This window comes from Nematostella vectensis, chromosome 2, assembly GCF_932526225.1.
Source record: "Nematostella vectensis chromosome 2, jaNemVect1.1, whole genome shotgun sequence".
NCBI classification, from domain to species: Eukaryota; Metazoa; Cnidaria; class Anthozoa; order Actiniaria; family Edwardsiidae; genus Nematostella; species Nematostella vectensis.
The window spans coordinates 18344541-18364388 of NC_064035.1; the positions used below are offsets into that span (position 1 = coordinate 18344541).

Consider the following 19848-nt stretch of genomic DNA (forward strand, 5'->3'; position numbering starts at 1 on the left):
GACCTCCGTTTAGACCCCCCCCCCCCCAAAAAAAAAAAAAAAAAAATGATTACCACATTACTGTAAAAAACGATATTTTTATTTAATATATTTGTTAATATCTCTGCAACCTGTAACATAGCAAAGTCCTCGTGGTAACTTTGCTCATTAACAGCGATTATAAACGGTAAGAAATGGAAAGCGCTGTAAATGGATAAGACAGCGCAATAAGAATTTAATCAAACAAATGTAGTAACATAGCAAAGTCCTCGTGGTAACTTTGCTCATTAACAGCGATTATAAACGGTAAGAAATGGAAAGCGCTGTAAATGGATAAGACAGCGCAATAAGAATTTAATCAAACAAATGTAGTCCTTTAAAGGTTTAGAGCGATGTTTTGTTTGTGTGGACATAATGATTTGTCCGTAAGCTCTGCGTGTTCTATAGTAAGTCTGGCGCTGATAAAGGCTGAATTCTCAAGCCTTGATCTTGGCAGAATTAGCTGCTACTTGACAACTCCACTACTCCAAGACAACCCGCTCAGTCTTGAGGTGCTACCTAACACAAGGCAAGCTTCTCTTCTCTTATTCCTGGCAGCAAAAAAATGCTGCCCGGACTCTCTAGACAAGCGTTAATGAATGTGTTCAAGGTGTTGTGATGTAATACTGAGTGTGAGTTCAATGTGAGTTCAAAGTGACCCTCTTTTCGGACACATATTCATGATCTGCATCATAGCACTGTTGTGAGAACAAATGAAAATCCAGCTCCAAGAGCTAGTCCAATGATGAGAAGGAACGCCATCATTGTTCCCGCAGTCTCGGCGTGCTTTGGTTCCACCAAACTATCAAACAGAGGGTGCGGTTAGTTACACCAAACTATCAAACAGAGGTGCGGTTAGTCACACCAAACTATCAAACAGAGGATGCGGTTAGTCTCTACCAACTGACGTATATCGAAAGAGATTACTGTAATACACTTTGCCAATACCGTAATTGCATAAAGGCGAGGCCTTCAATAACAAAATTTCGTAGTTAACAATACTGTCAGTTTTCTTCCTTTTTTCTAACGTACAGTTGCCCATGTCATCAAATCTACACGTTTTGGCGAGGCATTTATTCGGGACTGGTGCTTATTTATATTTTCCTTATGCGAAGCGCTTTAGGGAGGCACTTATTCGTGCCATTACGGCATGTCAAATTTAATTGTTTTTGTTTTTCTCTTGATGACACTCAAGGAGACCCCCAAACACACTCTATCATCGGGTGTCTAAAACCAGGGAGCGAGGGTGCATTGGACATACAAGCAAAGTAAGCAAAGTAAAGAGCAAGCTTACACGGAATCCGCACTGCATCTTTCAAAGCAAAGTAAGATAATGCTTACCCTGGTCCGTACATCATACACAGGCTGCCGAGATATCCATTGGTGAGCCCAAACAATGCCATGAACGCTATGTAATATCCATCGTCCGCAAAAAACACAGGCGTAGTCCGTGGTTGGGCATTACAGAAGAAGAACAACGGCAGGAAGATCACCCGTACAAAACAAAAGATAGGAAGAAGTATGCTCCCGCGTCGTGGCTGCAGATTGTCAATGGATGGAATTAATACAGGGCGAGGAGTATGATCCCTAGGTAATCAATAATTGGGTAATTACTGACGAATCCGTTGTATCGCGACGCCGCATTTTCAAAACATCGATTTGTTTTTGTCTTTTGGGATTTTCTGTTCGGCCAGTCAAATTATTCTAAGCCAATCAGATTCTCTCCCCTAGTGCAGTTGCCTGGCTTTCTGTCGCGACAGTGTCTGTTTTTCGTCCAGAGGATAGCCATAGAAGTGCACAAAGCGAGACTCTGATTGGCTCAGAATGGTTTTATTGACGGAAAGAAAACCAAAACAAATCGTGTTTTGAAAACGCGGATTCGACAGTAATGCAAGATAGGTGGCCATACTTTGGGGGTGCAAACCTTGGGTACTAGGAGATCTTCACCATGACATAAAAAATTATACCAACATACAAGCTCACTCTATATGGCATGGTCATATTACAGAAAATTGGATAACCATGGTACTTACAAACTGGGCCAGAGAGGCTAAAAGTCTTCCACTAAAATCCCCCACATTGAACAACAGAAAACAAGTGACAGGGGTGAAATACACACCTGCAAAATAAAAAGAATGAAGATGTGAGTCTGAAATATAAGCTTAATATGCAAATAACACTAATGCATAGTGCACACTAGTGACATAACCACATAGCGACATGGGCGCGTGCACTGTTTAGCCCGACATAACGACATTGGACATAACCATAAGGAGAACATGTTGTTATGTCGGGTTTATGTCAAAAGGTGGAACCATTAACACTTGAACATACTGCACGCCCATGGTGTTATGTCGTTATGTAACTAGTGTGCACCAGGCATTGGATAAGAACACATACTTGTCCATTGTGTATTGTCACCAGTGTAATTGGACTTGACTTTAGCTGTGAGCGATGGAAAAGCTGCAAGTGTGACAAAGAACACAAATGCAACGGATAGTCCAACAGGAGCAATCTGAGATAGAAAAACAACAACAATCAGGCCATAAATGCATTGGAGTATCTATGTTATGAATTACGCATACAGAACAAGTCAAAACTGAACATCACTATCTAAAAAAGCAACAAGATCAGATTTGAGGTTTACAATACCTTTTTAAAAATCAAGAAAAAAGGAGGCCTCTCAACAGTCAGGGTTTTGATCTCCCTTGACTCTAATTCTACACCAAGATATGTTCCCGTGCTGGCATTCACACTGGCATCCAGGCCTATAAGTAGAAGACAGTGTCAAAATTGATCTTGTCATGTGTCAAGGGAAACAAGAAAGTAGAAGACAGTCTTAAAAGTGATTTTATCATGTGTCAAGGGAAACAAGACCTTTAAGTAAAGGACAGTCTCAATAGTGATTTTATCATGTCCTTAAGGAAGGGAGACCAATAAGTAGAAACAGTCTCATTTATGCTCTTGTCAAAGAGACACAACCTTCACACCAATGAGCAGCAGTTGCGAATGATTTCCATCATGAACAGCATCTAGACTAGGCATGATAGCATTAATGGTGTGAAGGAATAGTAAAAAGTGTTTGATTGACGACTTACTGAGTGATGATTGGAACCGTCCAGGTTTCTTGGGATCAATATTCCAGTTAGCTATTCTGCTTCCTTGATTATGTTGCATATGTGGAAAGTCTAAAGTAATTAAAGAAACTCCAATGAATTATAATTACTGTATCTCCTTGTCACCCCCACGAGGGCAAAGGTCCACTTCTGAGTCACTGCAATAAAAACTACAAAAAAAGAAATGCCTTCTTTTTGTATAAACTAAACAATGATTACCCCATTTATACTCAAGGTAAATAACAGAATTGACACCCCCTAAATTATTGTAATGTATGCACACAAGGTTGAAAAAACCCAAGGTTGCAGGACCTCGAGTCTTGTAAGGGTAAAATTCTCAAATGTGTTGATTACTTCAAATTCCTCTTGCACCTTCCCCCTTTTTAATTATGCAATCACCTATGCAAGAACTAGGCAAAATCCCATTGTCCTGTGGTGGTTTAAAACTTCCCCTACATTCAGTAGACAGGGACCATTCAGTGCAGAAATTAGAGACCTTAGGATGAATACCCCTTATTAATAATAGTCATAGCAGAGTTACAGTACAGCCTGGAAGAAACTCAACAGCGTTGCGCAAATTTTTTACGTGTAGTTTGAGTGTAGTGCATGCACGGATTTTGTGTGTAAAAACGCTGAGTGTACTACAGGATTGGTGCGTGTAGTTTTCCTTTGTTATGCAGGAATGTTGGCTATTGTTTGTTCGAATTTTTAATTTTAAATAACTTGTATTAAGCCAAATTAGACTTGAAGTTTGTAGAGATCAGTCTTGATTGCCGGTATAAAGTAAAGCTAAATTTGTATCAGGCTTTTGAACAGCGGAATTCTATCATATGCATATCGAGCACCAAACGCCCATCAAATGCCCAAGTTTTCTTTTCACAAACAAATGCTTGGTATTGAGTTGTAGCCTCAAATACTCTCAAAGGATTTCATAGAAGTTAGTGAGGCAAATAGGTGTCCATAGTTTTGTGCATGTATAGCCCACTTAAGGTGCATGAAGTTTGAGTGTATAAATCTAATTACACTCAAAATTCGCACAGAATTTGCCCACGAAATGTTAAGTTTCTTGCAGGCTGTACTGTAAGCCAAAGATGTACCTATAATAAAGCAAAGTATACTTACCAACTTGATCCCTTGAAGAATGACCCATAAAATGTCTTGCAAAATTCTGAGAAGAAAAATGGTTAGAACATGTAAATAAAAAAGAACCACTTGATCTGGTTCACCACAGAAATGGTAGCAATAGTCTCTTTCACAGTTTAATTGAATGGGTGACAATTAATAAAACCTCACCAGCGATGGAAGCAATATGTATGTGATGATGCAGAGGAACAGCATAACAACAGCAGAGAGGAAGTATCCAAAGCCAACAGTGATCGGATCATCCTGGCCTGTGGAAAATGTCAAGACTTGAGTCACCTCAACATAAAAACTGCACCTAAGCTTTATCCAGCGAGATGGAAGGGATTGAAATGCAACTGTATATCATCATTTCATCCCTGAGCTCTGATTGTGTCATAAGTTTTCATAAGACTTTACTCCACACTTATTTCCTAACTCCAAAGCATTATAACACCCAACATTTCTCATCAGGCATTAATGTATATAGTAGCCTGGTGAGTCTAACATTTTTAGAGACTCATCAAAAAAGAAAAAAAATGCAGATTGTAATAAAAATTACAAACTTCCCATATATTAACTGTTATCTCCCAGGTAAATTCCTTGATGTTTTGTATTTTCTCCTGTTTTTATCTCTCAAGTTTGGCAGGTAATGGGGTCTGTACCATAGACCAGCTGTCCAGCACACTGGGGAATCACGTCTCACACTACTAGTTCAGCTACCCTTTAACAATCCTCACCCCATATTGCAGTGAAGATAATGCTTGCAAGTGCGGCAAATGTTCCACCAATCCCTTGTCCAGTCATTACGGCACCTGTGTACTTTGCAGGCATCATACCACTCAAGCCAAATAAGCCACCTTGGTACACAGCGGTTGCCACTGCAAGCAGAAGCGGTTTACATTTTCATTACATGTGCTTACTGTTTCAAGTTTCAGGGCGAATGTCTTAGCAATGAACACTCTTATTGTCACTTAAAAATAAAAGAAAAACATTTATGCATAGCTGTTAAGTAAAGAAATAACACCTACTGTATGCTTTATTTGATCAGAGTTCAGAATTGAATCCATGAAATTCAAAAGAATTCTTTTGATATTGTGTAAGTATGACAGAACAGGTGGGATGATAATGTGTCACAAAAAGGTTTTGTGCTTAGCAAACAAACCTGTCCGCATCGCTAATAAGTATGTTGACATTTTGTCAATTATTGCATTTATTGTGCCAGTGGCTGTAACAGGATCCATGTATCCACAAAAAATGCAATTAAACCAATTTATGATTTTTTTAGTCTAATTTCAATGTTTACATGTTTTGCTAGACACAATACACTTACTGTTTACAATGATAACTGTAGCTATGGTCAAGTAAAAGAACTCGCGTGTCCCTAGAATAAAACAAAAACTGGTACTGTAAGCATCCGCAATGAGAAAGCCTAAATCAAAATGTCAGCTTTGTAAGGTATTTAATAATATTTTCCACATTAAACAACTTTTAATTAGTGTAATGATTCAAATAAGCACTCAGGGCTCTTATTCAATTTTCTGGGTCTTTGGGAGCACTTATTGGTGAGAGGGGCGCTTATTGGAGAGGGGGTGCTTATTGGTGAGGGGGCGTTTATTGGTGAGAGGGGCGCTTATTGGTGAGGGGGGGGCACTTATTGGTGAGTGGGCGCTTATTGGAGAGGGGGCGCTTATTGGAGAGGGGGCGCTTATTGGTGAGGGGGCCCTTATTGGAGAGGGGGCGCTTATTGGAGAGGGGGCGCTTATTGGAGAGGGGGCGCTTATTGGTGAGGGGGCCCTTATTGGAGAGGGGGCGCTTATTGGTGAGGGGGCCCTTATTGGAGAGGGGGCGCTTATTGGTGAGGGGGCCCTTGTTGGGAAGGGGGAGCTTCTAAGAGAGGGGGCGCTTATTGGTGAGGAAGAGCTTTTAAGAGAGGGGGCCCTTATTGGAGAGGGGGCGCTTATTGGTGAGGGGGCCTTTATTGGAGAGGGGGCCCTTATTGGAGAGTGGGCGCTTATTGGTGAGGGGGCACTTATTGGAGAGGGGGCGCTTATTGGTGAGGGGGGCACTTATTGGAGAGTGGGCGCTTATTGGTGAGGGAGAGCTTTTAAGAGAGGGGGCCCTTATTGGAGAGGGGGCGCTTATTGAAGAGGGGGCGCTTATTGGAGAGGGGGCGCTTATTGGAGAGGGGGCGCTTATTGGTGAGAGGGGCGCTTATTGGTGAGGGGGCACTTATTGGAGAGTGGGCGCTTATTGGAGAGGGGGCGCTTATTGGAGAGGGGGCGCTTATTGGTGAGGGGGCACTTATTGGAGAGGGGGCACTTATTGGAGAGGGGGCGCTTATTGGTGAGAGGGGCGCTTATTGGTGAGGGGGCACTTATTGGAGAGTGGGCGCTTATTGGAGAGGGGGCACTTATTGGAGAGGGGGCGCTTATTGGTGAGGGGGCCCTTATTGGAGTGGGGGAGCTTCTAAGAGAGGGGGCGCTTATTGGTGAGGGAGAGCTTTTAAGAGAGGGGGCCCTTATTGGAGAGGGGGCGCTTATTGGAGAGGGGGCGCTTATTGGTGAGGGGGCCCTTATTGGAGGGGGGCGCTTATTGGAGAGGGGGTGCTTATTGGAGAGGGGGTGCTTATTGGAGAAGGGGCGCTTATTGGAGAGGGGGCGCTTATTGGAGAGGGGGTGCTTATTGGAGAGGGGGCGCTTATTGGAGAGGGGGTGCTTATTGGAGAGGGGGTGCTTATTGGAGAAGGGGCGCTTATTGGAGAGGGGGCGCTTATTGGAGAGGGGGTGCTTATTGGAGAGGGGGTGCTTATTGGAGAGGGGGCGCTTATTGGAGAGGGGGTGCTTATTAGAGAGGGGGCGCTTATTGGAGAGGGGGCGCTTATTGGAGAGGGGGCGCTTATTGGTGAGAGGGCGCTTATTGGTGAGGGGGCGCTTATTGGTGAGGGGGCGCTTATTGGAGAAGGGGTGCTTATTGGAGAGGGGGTGCTTATTGGTGAGGGGGCGCTTATTGGTGAGGGGGCGCTTATTGGTGAGGGGGCGCTTATTGGTGAGGGGGCCCTTATTGGAGAGGGGGCGCTTATTGGTGAGGGGGCCCTTGTTGGGAAGGGGGGGCTTCTAAGAGAGGGGGCGCTTATTGGTGAGGGAGAGCTTTTAAGAGAGGGGGCCCTTATTGGAGAGAGGGCCCTTATTGAAGAGGGGGCACTTATTGGTGAGGGGGAGCTTATAAGAGGGGGCGCTTATTGGGGAGGGGGAGCTTCTAAGAGAGGGGGCGCTTATTGGTGAGGGAGAGCTTTTAAGAGAGGGGGCCCTTATTGGAGAGAGGGCCCTTATTGAAGAGGGGGCACTTATTGGTGAGGGGGAGCTTATAAGAGGGGGCGCTTATTGGGGAGGGGGAGCTTCTGAGAGGGAGCGCTTATTGGAGAGGGGGCGCATATTTTATTTCAGCAAAAAATACTCGCTTCTGAATCGATGGGGAACATGCAATAAACTGAAACGACAATAAAAATATTTTAGGCTTAATACGGTTTATTCATGTTTTCGATGTTTATAAATAGATGACACTATCATCTAAACAGTCACTCTCATAAATAACTAGATTTTTGGGGGCAGCATCCCCAAAATGTTGAGATATTTTTAGGGGACAGGGGAGGGTATGCTTATTTCCAAGGAGGCACTTTGTCCAAAGTTTGAAGTTAAGGGTGCTTATTGGGGGGCAGGGGGTCACTTATTTAAAGGAGGGCGCTTATTCAAAATTATTACGGTATGTGAGTAAAAATTTTACTTAAGTTCCAGCCTGATAAGGTTGTTACACTATACGGTACTTACATGAAGTTGTTTTAATTTTCACAAGGACTGTAGTCAGTACAAACAATAAGGTCATCAACACCAACGAAGTCACCATCCTTGTCTGTAACTTCACTCTGGCAAACAGAGATACCAAGGTGAGAATATGTGCCAAATTAAAAAAAAAAAATGACAGGATAAATTAATCAATGGAACAATGACAAAACTAGTAAACATTGCAGGGGGTGATTTCATCTAAAATACAGTCACTACTGAGTTAACATGATATTTCTATGCAAGTGTTTGTCTGTGAAACAAAGTGTGAAAGTTAAGTACAAGTTCAGCAAAGACAATATGAAAGTATCAAATTTACATTAGCTATAAGCAAACTGCACTGGCAACCTAATACATACTCAGATAGGTGCAAAATACAGAGACATTAAGAAAACCTGGGGGGGGGGGGGTCAATCCAGAAAATCCCTTATAATTTCAGAAAACCATGGCAAAAAAATAGGCAAACATTATCAATTATATGTATTTTCAATATAAAAACTCTTAGAAGATTACCATTTTTTTCTATCACAAAAGCCAAGCACACCATCCTTTGTTGCATGAAAGAGTAGTAAAATATTTTGACTTCACTAGCCAGCAATGTTTCTTGTTGCCTGGTATTTCGACAGTGTTTCTTTTCACAATATTATGCACAGAACACAGGAGAGTAAAACTTACTTGTGCTTGAAGAGTGTGTTGAGGAAAAACATTATGACATTTGGGACCATGGCTGCAACTGAGAAGTAGTTTTCAAAACTGTGCACGAACTCCTTTTCGTTTTTCAGCTTACTTGTGAAATACTGAAACAAAATAGAACAGGTTAAACACATCAGGTAAAAAAATGGACAGAAATTTGTTTTACAGAATCTGAAAATAGTAACAGTTGCAATCTGTGAAAAAAGGAAGGGACAAACTAACAGTATATTAATGACTTGAATACCAACCATATGGGCGGTGATGAACATGTTCCATGGTAACAGTGTTCCAATACCTTGCAGCAACATTATCCAATACACTAACTTGAACCTGTATAAAAATATAAAAATAATAAAACCTAGTAAGCTAGCAAGTTGATAAGCTTTGAAAATCATGTCAATTACCACCAAGTATGTGTCAGCACCACTTGAGAAGAGATAGAAGATAGTAAAAAAACTGTGTTTCTATCTAGTTATGGAAGACATTTAAAGAAAATGAGGAAAGAATAACCATTGTTTATCAACTGAATGTAACACGTTTGTAGCACAAATACAGTTTGATTTGAGGACAAATGACCAATGTTTAATACTTTTGTCTTTATAAACCATATTATAGATACTTCCAGCTTTCAGTATATAACAGTTGGATTTACCAATACAGTTTATTATCAGTTAACCAGAACAAACGGAAATAAACTTCTAACAGTGGTGGGGCATGCAAATCCACTAAACAATATACATACAATGTTGTATACGTAAAATATTCTAAACAAAACCAAATATTTACAAATATATACTCCTTCACAGGCGTTCTTAGGGCATGTGACTTTGGGAGAGGGGGGGGGATGATTAGGAAAAAAAGTTCCTGCAAGCAACTGATTACAACCAGCAACCCAACCCTGCACCATTTTACACGATTTACCTAAGGATAGTGGAAAGGGTCAGAAGCACTCTCTGACCCAATATTTTTTTAAATTTTCAATTGATTTGGTAACAAATAAACTACAATTTCCAAAAAGAATTTTCATTTTATCTCAAAAGAATCGAGAGTTAAAAGGAAAGTTCGTTCTCCGTCGAATATAGACATAACACGAAAGGTGTCACAAATCCTTTTAAGACACAGGATCCCACATCTAAGTTGGTGCTCGTTATCCGGGAGTTTTTTAATCTGAGGTGACACAGCACAGCATTATCATAACTTTGCGTACTTTTCAAACTATAATTCCTATAAGCATCTAAATATTATTATACAGTGACTCTATCGACTTTTCTGAACTTCAACGTGGTAAAACCTAAAGCAAAATCTAACCGATATCCGTGGCTATCAACCCTCATATCTGGACAAAAATGGATCGTTCACGCATTAAAAGATTTTTAAATGGAGCGAATATCATTTTACCCTGAAAACTAGAGGCTCCGAGAGTTTTTTGAGCGAAGCGCCCCCTAGCATACTGGGAAAAGTGGATATTCAGCCTCTGGAAGCCAGGGTGATATCATTAATCTCGTGGATCCAAAGAAGCAAGAGCATTTTCGATAACTTGGGCTGTTGCAGCACCACGTTTGTTTAGTGGCCTTAGCCATAGTGGCTCGCCTTCCCTTATTAACTCGAGGTTTCACGCTTTCTTTTTTGCTTAATCTCTTTGACGCATTTCATGTCTTTGCCATGGCTTCTTACTGGTTGCAATATGTGATGAGCTACAACGCAGGCACGGAGAGTTCTCAGTGCTCATATTACGAGCTCCCCGTGAAAAATAAAAAGCTGTATCCCAACATCGGGGAGCTTGTCAGCGCTTGTGTTAATGGTGAAGAGGGTAGTGACAGATTGCCTCTTAATCCTCTTATGTTTACTTAGCTTCAGCAGCGAATAACTCTGCTTTGAGTTTTGCTCCAATCTGCGTGCTTTAAGAAGCTATTGGCGCAACACAATTTATCGTAAAGAGTTCATGTTTGAAACATTGTTTTAGTCGATAACTTGAGATTAATATCGTGTCTGCGATTTTCGAGAGTCGTTTCTTTTGCCAAATTATGAACTGTTATGTAACGAAGATCGGCATACGACTTTAAAAACCATTTCCTTTCGAACAAAACAACCAATCAAAATTCGCAGACAAGGTTTTGGTGTTTATGTGCTGACTGATATTCTGCGTTTGAGCCGGTTTCACGTGGTAACCCTGTGGTCCTATAACTCGATATGTAAACACCACTTGTTTTGTCAGTTTTCGGGGCGCGCTTCATACCGTATAAAAAAATCACTAAATGTAGATATATGTTAGTATTCAACATTTATTCAGCTTTGAAACGATATATTATTCACAATATTTTGTTAAATATTCAACCGTCAAGACGACTTCTACGAGAGCCAGTCGACGACCCTTTCCACTATCCTTAACATGCAAAAAAAATATGAAGGCCATAACTGGCAGTTGTGAAGAAGATATGTAAGATTCTGAAATAATGACGATTTGACTGGATCATTAACTCAGACAACAATGGTAACTTTGTAGTATTAATTTTCCAGATTTAAATACTTTTTTTATTAATTGAGGTCATAAGGGGGGGGGGGGGGGCTCTGAAAATTTTGGGGTTCTGAAAGGGGGGCTCTAAAATTTTAAGGCATCTTGAGTAAAAATCTTCCCACTACAAATAAATATAAGTCTAAAAAATTTTCTGATAATAAGGACTGTTTAAAAATGTCTTTGTTGCTTAAAAAGTGTTGTTCTTATTAACCCTTCCATTCCTGGGTACTTTTGAACAAAATTGTATGAAAAACACACTGAAAACAGCAACCTCACCCCCTATGTCATTCACGTCCATGTCATTATGTTGGCTTATGTTTTTATGTTGAACCTTTCACACTATAACATATGACCATAAGATTGCCTGTGTCATTATGTCACAATGTACAACAGGCATTTCTATTTTTATTTCAAGGATTACAAACAACATACTATCACCAGAAACAAAATTTTGTTTAACTTTAACTTGTCTTCTTTACTTGAGAAAATCCCCTAACATGCCATGTGGCCCTATATTTGACCTTGTTTGCGTACAACAATACTATTCAGTAAGCCAATGATAATCCTTTCGTTGATAGAATCCGGTATCGGACGCAAAATGTGCAAAACAACATCATCTTAGCACTCACAAAGCATTCCCAAATCAGCGGACAATATCGTCGACCAGATACTTCCTCGAGTCAATTGCCCAGCTATCGCCTAGGGTCTTTCACTAGGGCACAACAATAAAGCCATATTCGGGAAAAAATAACTTTGAATACAAAAAAACTCATACTCTTCATGCCGTTTTTAACTTGCTTAGGAACCAAGCAAGAAAATTGTAAGCATTTAAACGACATGTTAAAAAGAAAGGTGTTTTTATATATTTTCTTTAAGTTAAATTCGCGAGTGTCTCCTAGCAAAAAGGCTTAGTAATGAAGAATGGGACGTAAACTTAATGAACAAACAAAGCGATATAACTTATACTTAAGTATAATAAAAGGAAAAGGGGTTTCCATCCGCCATAGCCTCGATCGTAGCGTTCGATTTCCGTCCCGTGGGACAATTTAGTGGTCGTTCAAAAACAACCGCCAAGTCAACTGAATAACGAAACAAAAGCTGAAAACATACTTGCTCCTTGGATTTGTTTAGAAGATCAAAAAAGCAATGCCAAGTTCGCGCAAAGAGGATATAAAAATACAATATAACTTAAAACTGTCTTTTAGCAAACTTGAAATTTCTCTTGCAAACAACAACAAAAAAAAAACACAAAGAGATTCAGTTCGAGTTTCAGTTAAAGTGCCAGTTCTGAATGGCACAGCTGATCTTAACCATAGAGAAATCCCTAAAGGGAATTTACCTATCCATTGGTACCGCTAGAAATACGCTCATTGTCTGCGTAACCTACCTATCTTTAGGCTCCAGCGAGACAAGCAGGGTTGCTTTGCTTTTCTCTGTGTGATCTGACAACATCGGCCTGCTTTCGATTGTATACCCCTCTTTACCAGCACCCATGGTTGGCATGAAAACACCAAGTAGATTTACTTGTATTTAGACCAACAGCCCCCTATATTGCACAACAGTGACCGGTCGATAAGAGGCCCACTGCCGAGATCGAAACTTGGCACACGGGCGACGACGACGAAGCCGCCGTTCAAGAGGACGAGTGTGACAAGGGACAGGACGAGTCATGTGCCGAACGGATTGTCTCACGTAACACAAAGCAGGTACTTCATTTGCATAATTTGCATGTAAACTTTGGCCTATTTAACACGAGGAGATCACGTTTCGGCGATCACACGAGCGACATGGATCTTATCTTTGACATAAATACGATGATACAAACCAGAATAAAAAAATAAAATAAACAAAAGAAATGTTTTCTCGCACGGTGGGGGTCAAGTATGACTTCCGGTTGAGGGTGAATTATCATGTGACCGGATGTGTGACCATGGCCTAGCGACTGCTTGCGACAGTTTTGATGGTATTTAACACAGGCTACCCGAGTATTATGTGGATTTGAGGTTTGTAGTCGTGTTTCATATTTCTCAAAACAGATAAACATAAGTTATTCAGATGTAGAATCTTTAAAAAACAGGGACCATGCGATGCATGGTATCACACAAAATGCTGCTCAATAAGCAATGAAAGTTACAATACACTTGCTAACAGTTCTTGTTCTTGGATCTGCTGTGCCTGTGATGTGGCCAATTTCTCAAAGTCATCAATTGGTCCTGACATTCCTGATGACAATTATTATTTATCTTTATAAACATCAGTACAATCATCCGGCTCAGAATCGCCCCAGCCACTAACATCCTCCCCCAGGCAAAGATCTCCTGCATCAAATAAAATGAAAGACCCCCACAAATTGAGAGTGTTAACACTGAATGCTTGTAGCTTAAAGGGTAAAGATAAACGCCTTGAATTTCAAAGCCTGATTGACAACTACAAACCTGATATTGTTAATGTAAATGAGACCCACATTAATGACACTGTCTTTTCGGCTGAAATTCTGGAGAAAGGTTACACCATTTTTCGTAAGGATAGAAACGAATTTGGTGGAGGGGTGTTGTCTGCTTTCTCCAACCATCTTGTGGTGACTCACGAGGAGCAAATGGATGGTAATTATGAAGGCATCTGGTCAAAGATAAATATTGCAGGAAGCAAATCACTTTTTGTTGGCTCAGTCTATAGGACCCCAGACTCAAATGTTGACCCCCTTGTAGCTCTCGATGGTGCATTATGCAAGCTGGTTAAAAATCCAATTCCAAACATCCTCATTACCGGTGACCTGAACCTGCCTAGTATATCATGGGAAGATGATAACTACGCTGTAAGACCTAATCCTACTTATGGGCTTGAAGTAAACCACAAGATTTTGGACATTGTGAACGACCACTCACTGACTCAACATGTTATGGAGCCAACTAGAGGGGAGAACACCCTCGATCTTGTTCTCACCACTTGCCCAGAGATGGTATTAGACCTAGTGGTTGAGCCCGGCATGAGTGATCATGACCTGGTGCTATTTGATCTAAACTTGAAGCCCTTCTTCAACAAGAAAAAGCCTCGTAAAGTCTTTGTATTTAAGAAAGGTAATATGGGTGCAGTGAAAACTGACCTTAAAAAACATCTTGATAATTACTTCAACAATGAGGCCTATCATAAATTGATCAATGAAAACTATGATTTCTTTAAAACCACAATCACTGAGATCATGAAAAAACATATCCCACAAAAAAACATCAGTGGTAGATGGAACTTGCCATGGATCACTAGTTCCATTAAAAGGTTAATCCGAAAAAAGCAACGTCTATATAACCATGCCAAACACAGTAACAACCATGCCGCCTGGAAAAAATTTAAAGACTTGCGTAAACTCGTAAAGAAAAATCTCGCTAAGGCACACAGCGAGTATGTGTCCCAGCTCTTAACAGTCCCAGAGGGTAGTGAAACAGCGAACCATACCATAACCAAACGGTTCTGGACGTACATCAAGTCCAAAAAGACCCATGATGTTGGTGTTGCTCCCCTACGCGATGATAAGGGTGAATTAGTCAGTGACAGTCTTGGTAAGGCACGTGCTCTGAGTTCACAGTTCCAGTCCGTTTTACTCATGAAAATAATAGTTCTATACCTACACTTGGACCAAGTCCTTATCCGACTATACCGTCTACTTTAATATCTATAGACGGTGTTATCAAACTACTTCAAAATGTTAACCCGAAGAAAGCTAATGGCCCTGATTTAATCCCCTGTAAAATTTTACAAGAAGCTGCCCATGAAATCGCCCCAGCTCTGACGTTCTTGTTCACACAATCTTTAGAGACCGGTACTCTCCCGAATGACTGGCTCAGTGCAAATGTGACCCCAGTGTTCAAAAAGGGAAATAAGAATATCCCTTCCAACTACCGTCCTATTTCACTGACTGCTGTACCTTGTAAAATACTTGAGCACATTATTTTCCATGACATAATGAATCATCTTGATACCCATCATCATGGATTTTAGTAAAGCCTTTGATATTGTTCCCCACCAGCGGCTTATTTCCAAGCTGGATTTTTATGGAATTCGGGGTCTCCTAAAGACCTGGCTTACAACCTGGTTAACACATAGGGAACAATCCGTTCTTGTTGATGGAGTCTCATCTGCCCCTATAAGTGTGTCATCTGGTGTGCCCCAGGGGACCGTTCTCGGCCCACTGATGTTTTTACTCTACATAAATGACATCGGCAATGATTGTAAATCTTCTACCATAAGATTGTTTGCTGATGATACTCTTTTATACAGTGTCATCGAGGCAACTTCTGATGCACATCAGCTCCAGTCTGATCTTACCTCCATCGAGAAATGGGCAGAGAAATGGCTCATGTCCTTTAACCCAACAAAATGTTTTGTCATGAGAGTCACGAGAAATAGGGAACCTATAGTATTTAACTACACATTGATGAACCACATCCTTAAACCAGTTGAACACCATCCATACCTAGGCGTCGAGCTCTCGAACACACTTGACTGGAGCTGGCATATAAACAACAAAGTGTCCAAAGCCAACCAGACCTTAGGTTTTCTTAGGCGCAACCTAAGCAACTGCCCAGAGAACATTAGGGAAGCTGCTTATAAATCGCTCGTTCTTCCACACTTAGAGTATGCCAGCTCTGCCTGGGATCCATGGTTGAAGAAACACGTCAAACAGATTGAGAAGGTTCAAAGGAGGGCGGGTCGTTTTGTTAAAAATTGCTGGGATAGGACTCCTGGCACAGTCACAAACATCCTAAATGATTTGGAGTGGCCCCCTCTCTCTAAAAGGCGCCAGGATGCCAGGCTTACATTATTTTACAAGGCTGTTAACAAAAAATCAGCACTTGAGATACCAGACAATATTGATAGACGCACCCGCCAATTACGCAGCTCTCATCCAGATAAATTTATTGAGTTATGTCCAAGAACAGAAGCTTATAAGAACTCGTTTTTCTGTAGGACAATAAAAGAATGGAACAAGCTGCCCCGCCTTACCCTGGATTCCACTAGTGCAGATATTTTTAGAGAACGAATAAAATTAAATTAAATCAATAAAATTATATTAATACCAATAATGCTGTTTAAACGATTTTTATCTTTTTACTGTATTTAATCTTTTTTTTTTATTATTCTGCCTTATTATTATTTTTATTCTGCCTTATTATTATTTGTATTATTATTTATTTTTTATTTTTTATTATTATTATTTCTATTATTATTTTATATTATGTTTTTTATTTTTTATTTTTTTATTTATTTATTTTTTATTTTTTTATTTTTTTTATTTTTATTTTTTAATTTATTTATTTATTTTTTTTTAATTTAATTTAGTTAATTAATTAATTAATGTTTTTATTTATACAATTAATTTATATCCACAGTGATGGTAACCCCTTTGTGGATTAACAATGTAGATGTAGATGTAGACTTACAAAAGAAGAAGCATACAGGGTGGTAAATTAAACAAAAAATCATCTATTTTGTTGACGACTCAAGCAAAGATAAGAGCAGCTTCAGAAAATCCTTCATGCCCCCCCCCCGTGCCATAAACAGGAAAGGGATTCTAAAAATTTATTTTTATAAAGACAAGATTGGTACCTGAACAATATGGAACTAGATATACAATAGTACGTAACATTGTGAACTGAATAAAATTTTCATTTGAACGACTCTCTTGCTCAGTATTATATTAAAACCAGACTTCAGAGCCCCAAAAAATGTGACCCCCTCTTTAATGACAGCATTCATGTTCCATAAATGGCGCTACACAAGGAATTGTAATTTTTCATTACTATAGAAAATAGGCAAAATGGCGATTTTCTATACAAGGATTTTTTTTGAAGCAATAAAAATTGCTAAAAAGTGGGAGATTTGTTGATCCATGTGTGAGAGTGGGAGAAGAGGTAAAAAATCTTGAGACTCCCGTCTTCTGTGGGAGAAATGACAGGTATGTATTAACCTGTATTATTTAGAGCATGCTCCCAAACATATTTTTTTATAATCTTTCCTGCCACCTAGTATTTCTATATTATCTTTCTTAGTATCATATTGAATATGAATGGGGCATGCTCCCCCAACCAAAATTTTTGATTTTGTTCTCTCAGGGACTCCAACCCCTGCATTCTGTTGGAACAGGTGAACACATGTCCTAATCTCTATCAACAAAAATTTGGGTTTTGATCTCTCAGGGAGACCAATTCCTGCATTCTTAGCAGTTTTTTTTATTACGAAAGTGTGGAATATTGCACCAGCTTTCCCTCTATAGTTTTTTGGTGCCTCTCCACTAACTCAAACTGGATTTCTTTTCAAATCCCCCTATCCCATCAGTTGCTCTTTCATAAAAAAAAATAATGGTTCCCAACAGCTTTCTTTACATGTTTAACACACCCAAAAATATGGGATTTTTTTAAAATAAACTGCAATCAACTAAGCTGATTTCGTTTCTGCCAAAGAGAAAGGTGAGATATTTAGATAAGTCTAAAAGCAAGAAAATATTTCTTAGTGAAAATGTGTTAAGAGATTCTCAATCACATCTCAGCACTTGTCAATTTTTAAAGGGATAGGGAGGTCAATCGTCTAGGAAATTTTCATGATTCAGGCATGTACACAGGATATTTCTTGAGGTGGAGTGACAACCGAAGAAGCATACCTTATTTTCGAGGGGGGTGTAGGGGTTGATAAAAATACACCAGAATAAATAAAAAAAAAAGGATTTCTAATGCCATACAGGAATTTTTTCGGATTTTGCTACAAAAAAGTGTGACATATAGATTTATGATAAACCAGAGTGATCTAGAATGCCTTTTTTAAATCTAATTTGCTTATGCTTTTAGTTTTGTCACAAATAGCACATCTATTGTGAACCAGAAGTGTTTTTTCTGCCGTTGTGGGGGGTGATTGGAATATTTTTTAAATCATGAAAATTTCATACATGAATTTCAACCATAATTGGTAAAGCTATGAAATATGTTAGGTTATAAAAATGATTCAAGCATTAATCAGGAATGACAAGGGGAACCCGCATGCACATTTCATGAGACAAAAATCAGATATCAGATTTCATGATAAACTGATTCCAACATTCACAAATATTAAATAATAAAACATAGCCTAAAGAAGGAAAACTCTCTCTTGCACTTTTTTAGAGACTGGGAGTGCTTAGCATTGATACAGCTGCTAGTCATCAAGTCAAGCAATCAATTTGACCATTGTCCAATGTCATCACATGGGTTTGAAACAATGGACATGTAATCTGAAAAAATTTCCAGTTGGGATATGAGCTGTAGATCGTTACTCCAATATTCATTCATGTATAAATTCGACAAAGGATCAGTCTTTACTCAGAAATAATAGCCTACTTGCCGGCTTTTAATTACGTTTATTCGAAAATGTTTGTTTTGGGGGTTTCAGGAAAACACTTCTGAATAAACCATTAAGAGCCACTTTAAGCAGGCAACGGAAATCATGATTCACAGATTTTAACGAACATAGATCATGATTTACGCGGATCAAAATTGAAGGTACACTAATTTTTTCTGGGGAGGGGGAGGGGGAGTTCATTTCTGAAACTGTTTTTTTTTTTTAATTTTAGAATTATGGCATAGCAGAGTGATCTAGAATGCCATTTTTTATCTTACTTTTTATGCTTTATAGTTTCGTCTACAAATAGCATGTCTATTGTAAACACCCTGCACCCCCCAGGCCTGGGGCATCTGAGGCTAGTTCCACCCAGCAGGCTTCTTATAACAGGCCAAGTGATAAGAGCACAATAGTCACAATTTTATTGTGATTAATGCCACCACGTTGAATTGGTTAATTGTAACTAGGTTTTTTTTGTAAACCAGGGAAGTGGGAACCAGGCTTAGAACAACTCCCCTACCCTAGACAGAATTTATCAGCGACAGTATTTAAACGAAGGCATTGGGCACATAGAAAGCACAGCAAACGCCAAGGCAAATATATAAATCAATTATTAAAGGACATTCAATTCTAATCACGATGTTTATATCAAAATCTGATAGCCTTTTATCTCGCTAAATGATTACAAAAAAATAGTCCCCACAAAGTTCAATATTTGCTATAAAAACTCATCAGTAAGATAGTTTACTTACCGGTCTTTTGGTTCTCTGGAACTTCGCTCAACTCTTCCGTTCTCGAGCAAAGGTTCTCTATCGTTATAATCTGAGATGTGATCTTCGTTGTCCATGGTAAGTGCGCAAATTACTGTGTACCAACCAGTGCAACTCCCACGACAGTCGTTGATGATCAGATATTGGTCGTCAGGTCAGTTTCGTGCACAGAGAAACATACACCATTGAAAATCCTTTTCTTCAAACCCTCACGTGAGAGGGGGCGTGATAAGTAGACATGTACTTTTCACTAAAAGTCAGGACCATTAGTTACATATTCTGTAAACCCTTTGCTTCTTATTATATTTTGTTAGAATAAGAACGAAAAAGTTAGAACGTTACACATAATAAACGACGTAACATTTGGGTACTAGCATTGGGAGAACACAAAGCACAGGAAACCCACCATATTTGGT

At 39.7% G+C, this 19848-nt stretch overlaps 1 protein-coding gene and 1 long non-coding RNA gene across 4 annotated transcripts; one reads left to right on the plus strand and one right to left on the minus strand.

Moving 5' to 3' along the window:
• Positions 1-61: 61 nt before the first annotated feature.
• Positions 62-19765, minus strand: LOC5509059 (equilibrative nucleoside transporter 1). 3 transcript variants are annotated; one of them, XR_004295187.2, is made up of 15 exons: positions 12688-12959; positions 9034-9115; positions 8768-8889; positions 8081-8175; positions 5587-5637; positions 4994-5134; positions 4428-4525; positions 4257-4302; positions 3117-3206; positions 2671-2786; positions 2419-2533; positions 2052-2137; positions 1360-1556; positions 348-820; positions 62-228 (listed from the first exon to the last, which is right to left on the minus strand). XR_004295187.2 is itself a non-coding variant. In XM_032377959.2 (14 exons), exons 1-14 carry the CDS (start codon positions 19507-19509, stop codon positions 709-711), a joined length of 1446 nt encoding a protein of 481 aa, XP_032233850.1. In that variant the 5' UTR covers positions 19510-19765; the 3' UTR covers positions 62-708. The 3 variants fall into 3 exon arrangements, 2 of the variants coding, with proteins under 2 accessions (XP_032233850.1, XP_048578087.1); XM_032377959.2 differs by lacking the exon at positions 12688-12959 and adding an exon at positions 19415-19765 and having other exon boundaries at positions 62-820; XM_048722130.1 differs by having other exon boundaries at positions 62-820.
• LOC125559908 lies at positions 12874-16973 on the plus strand. Its single transcript, XR_007306587.1, has 2 exons — positions 12874-13006; positions 16685-16973. It is a non-coding gene; the product is annotated as an uncharacterized LOC125559908 (long non-coding RNA).
• Positions 19766-19848: the final 83 nt, after the last annotated feature.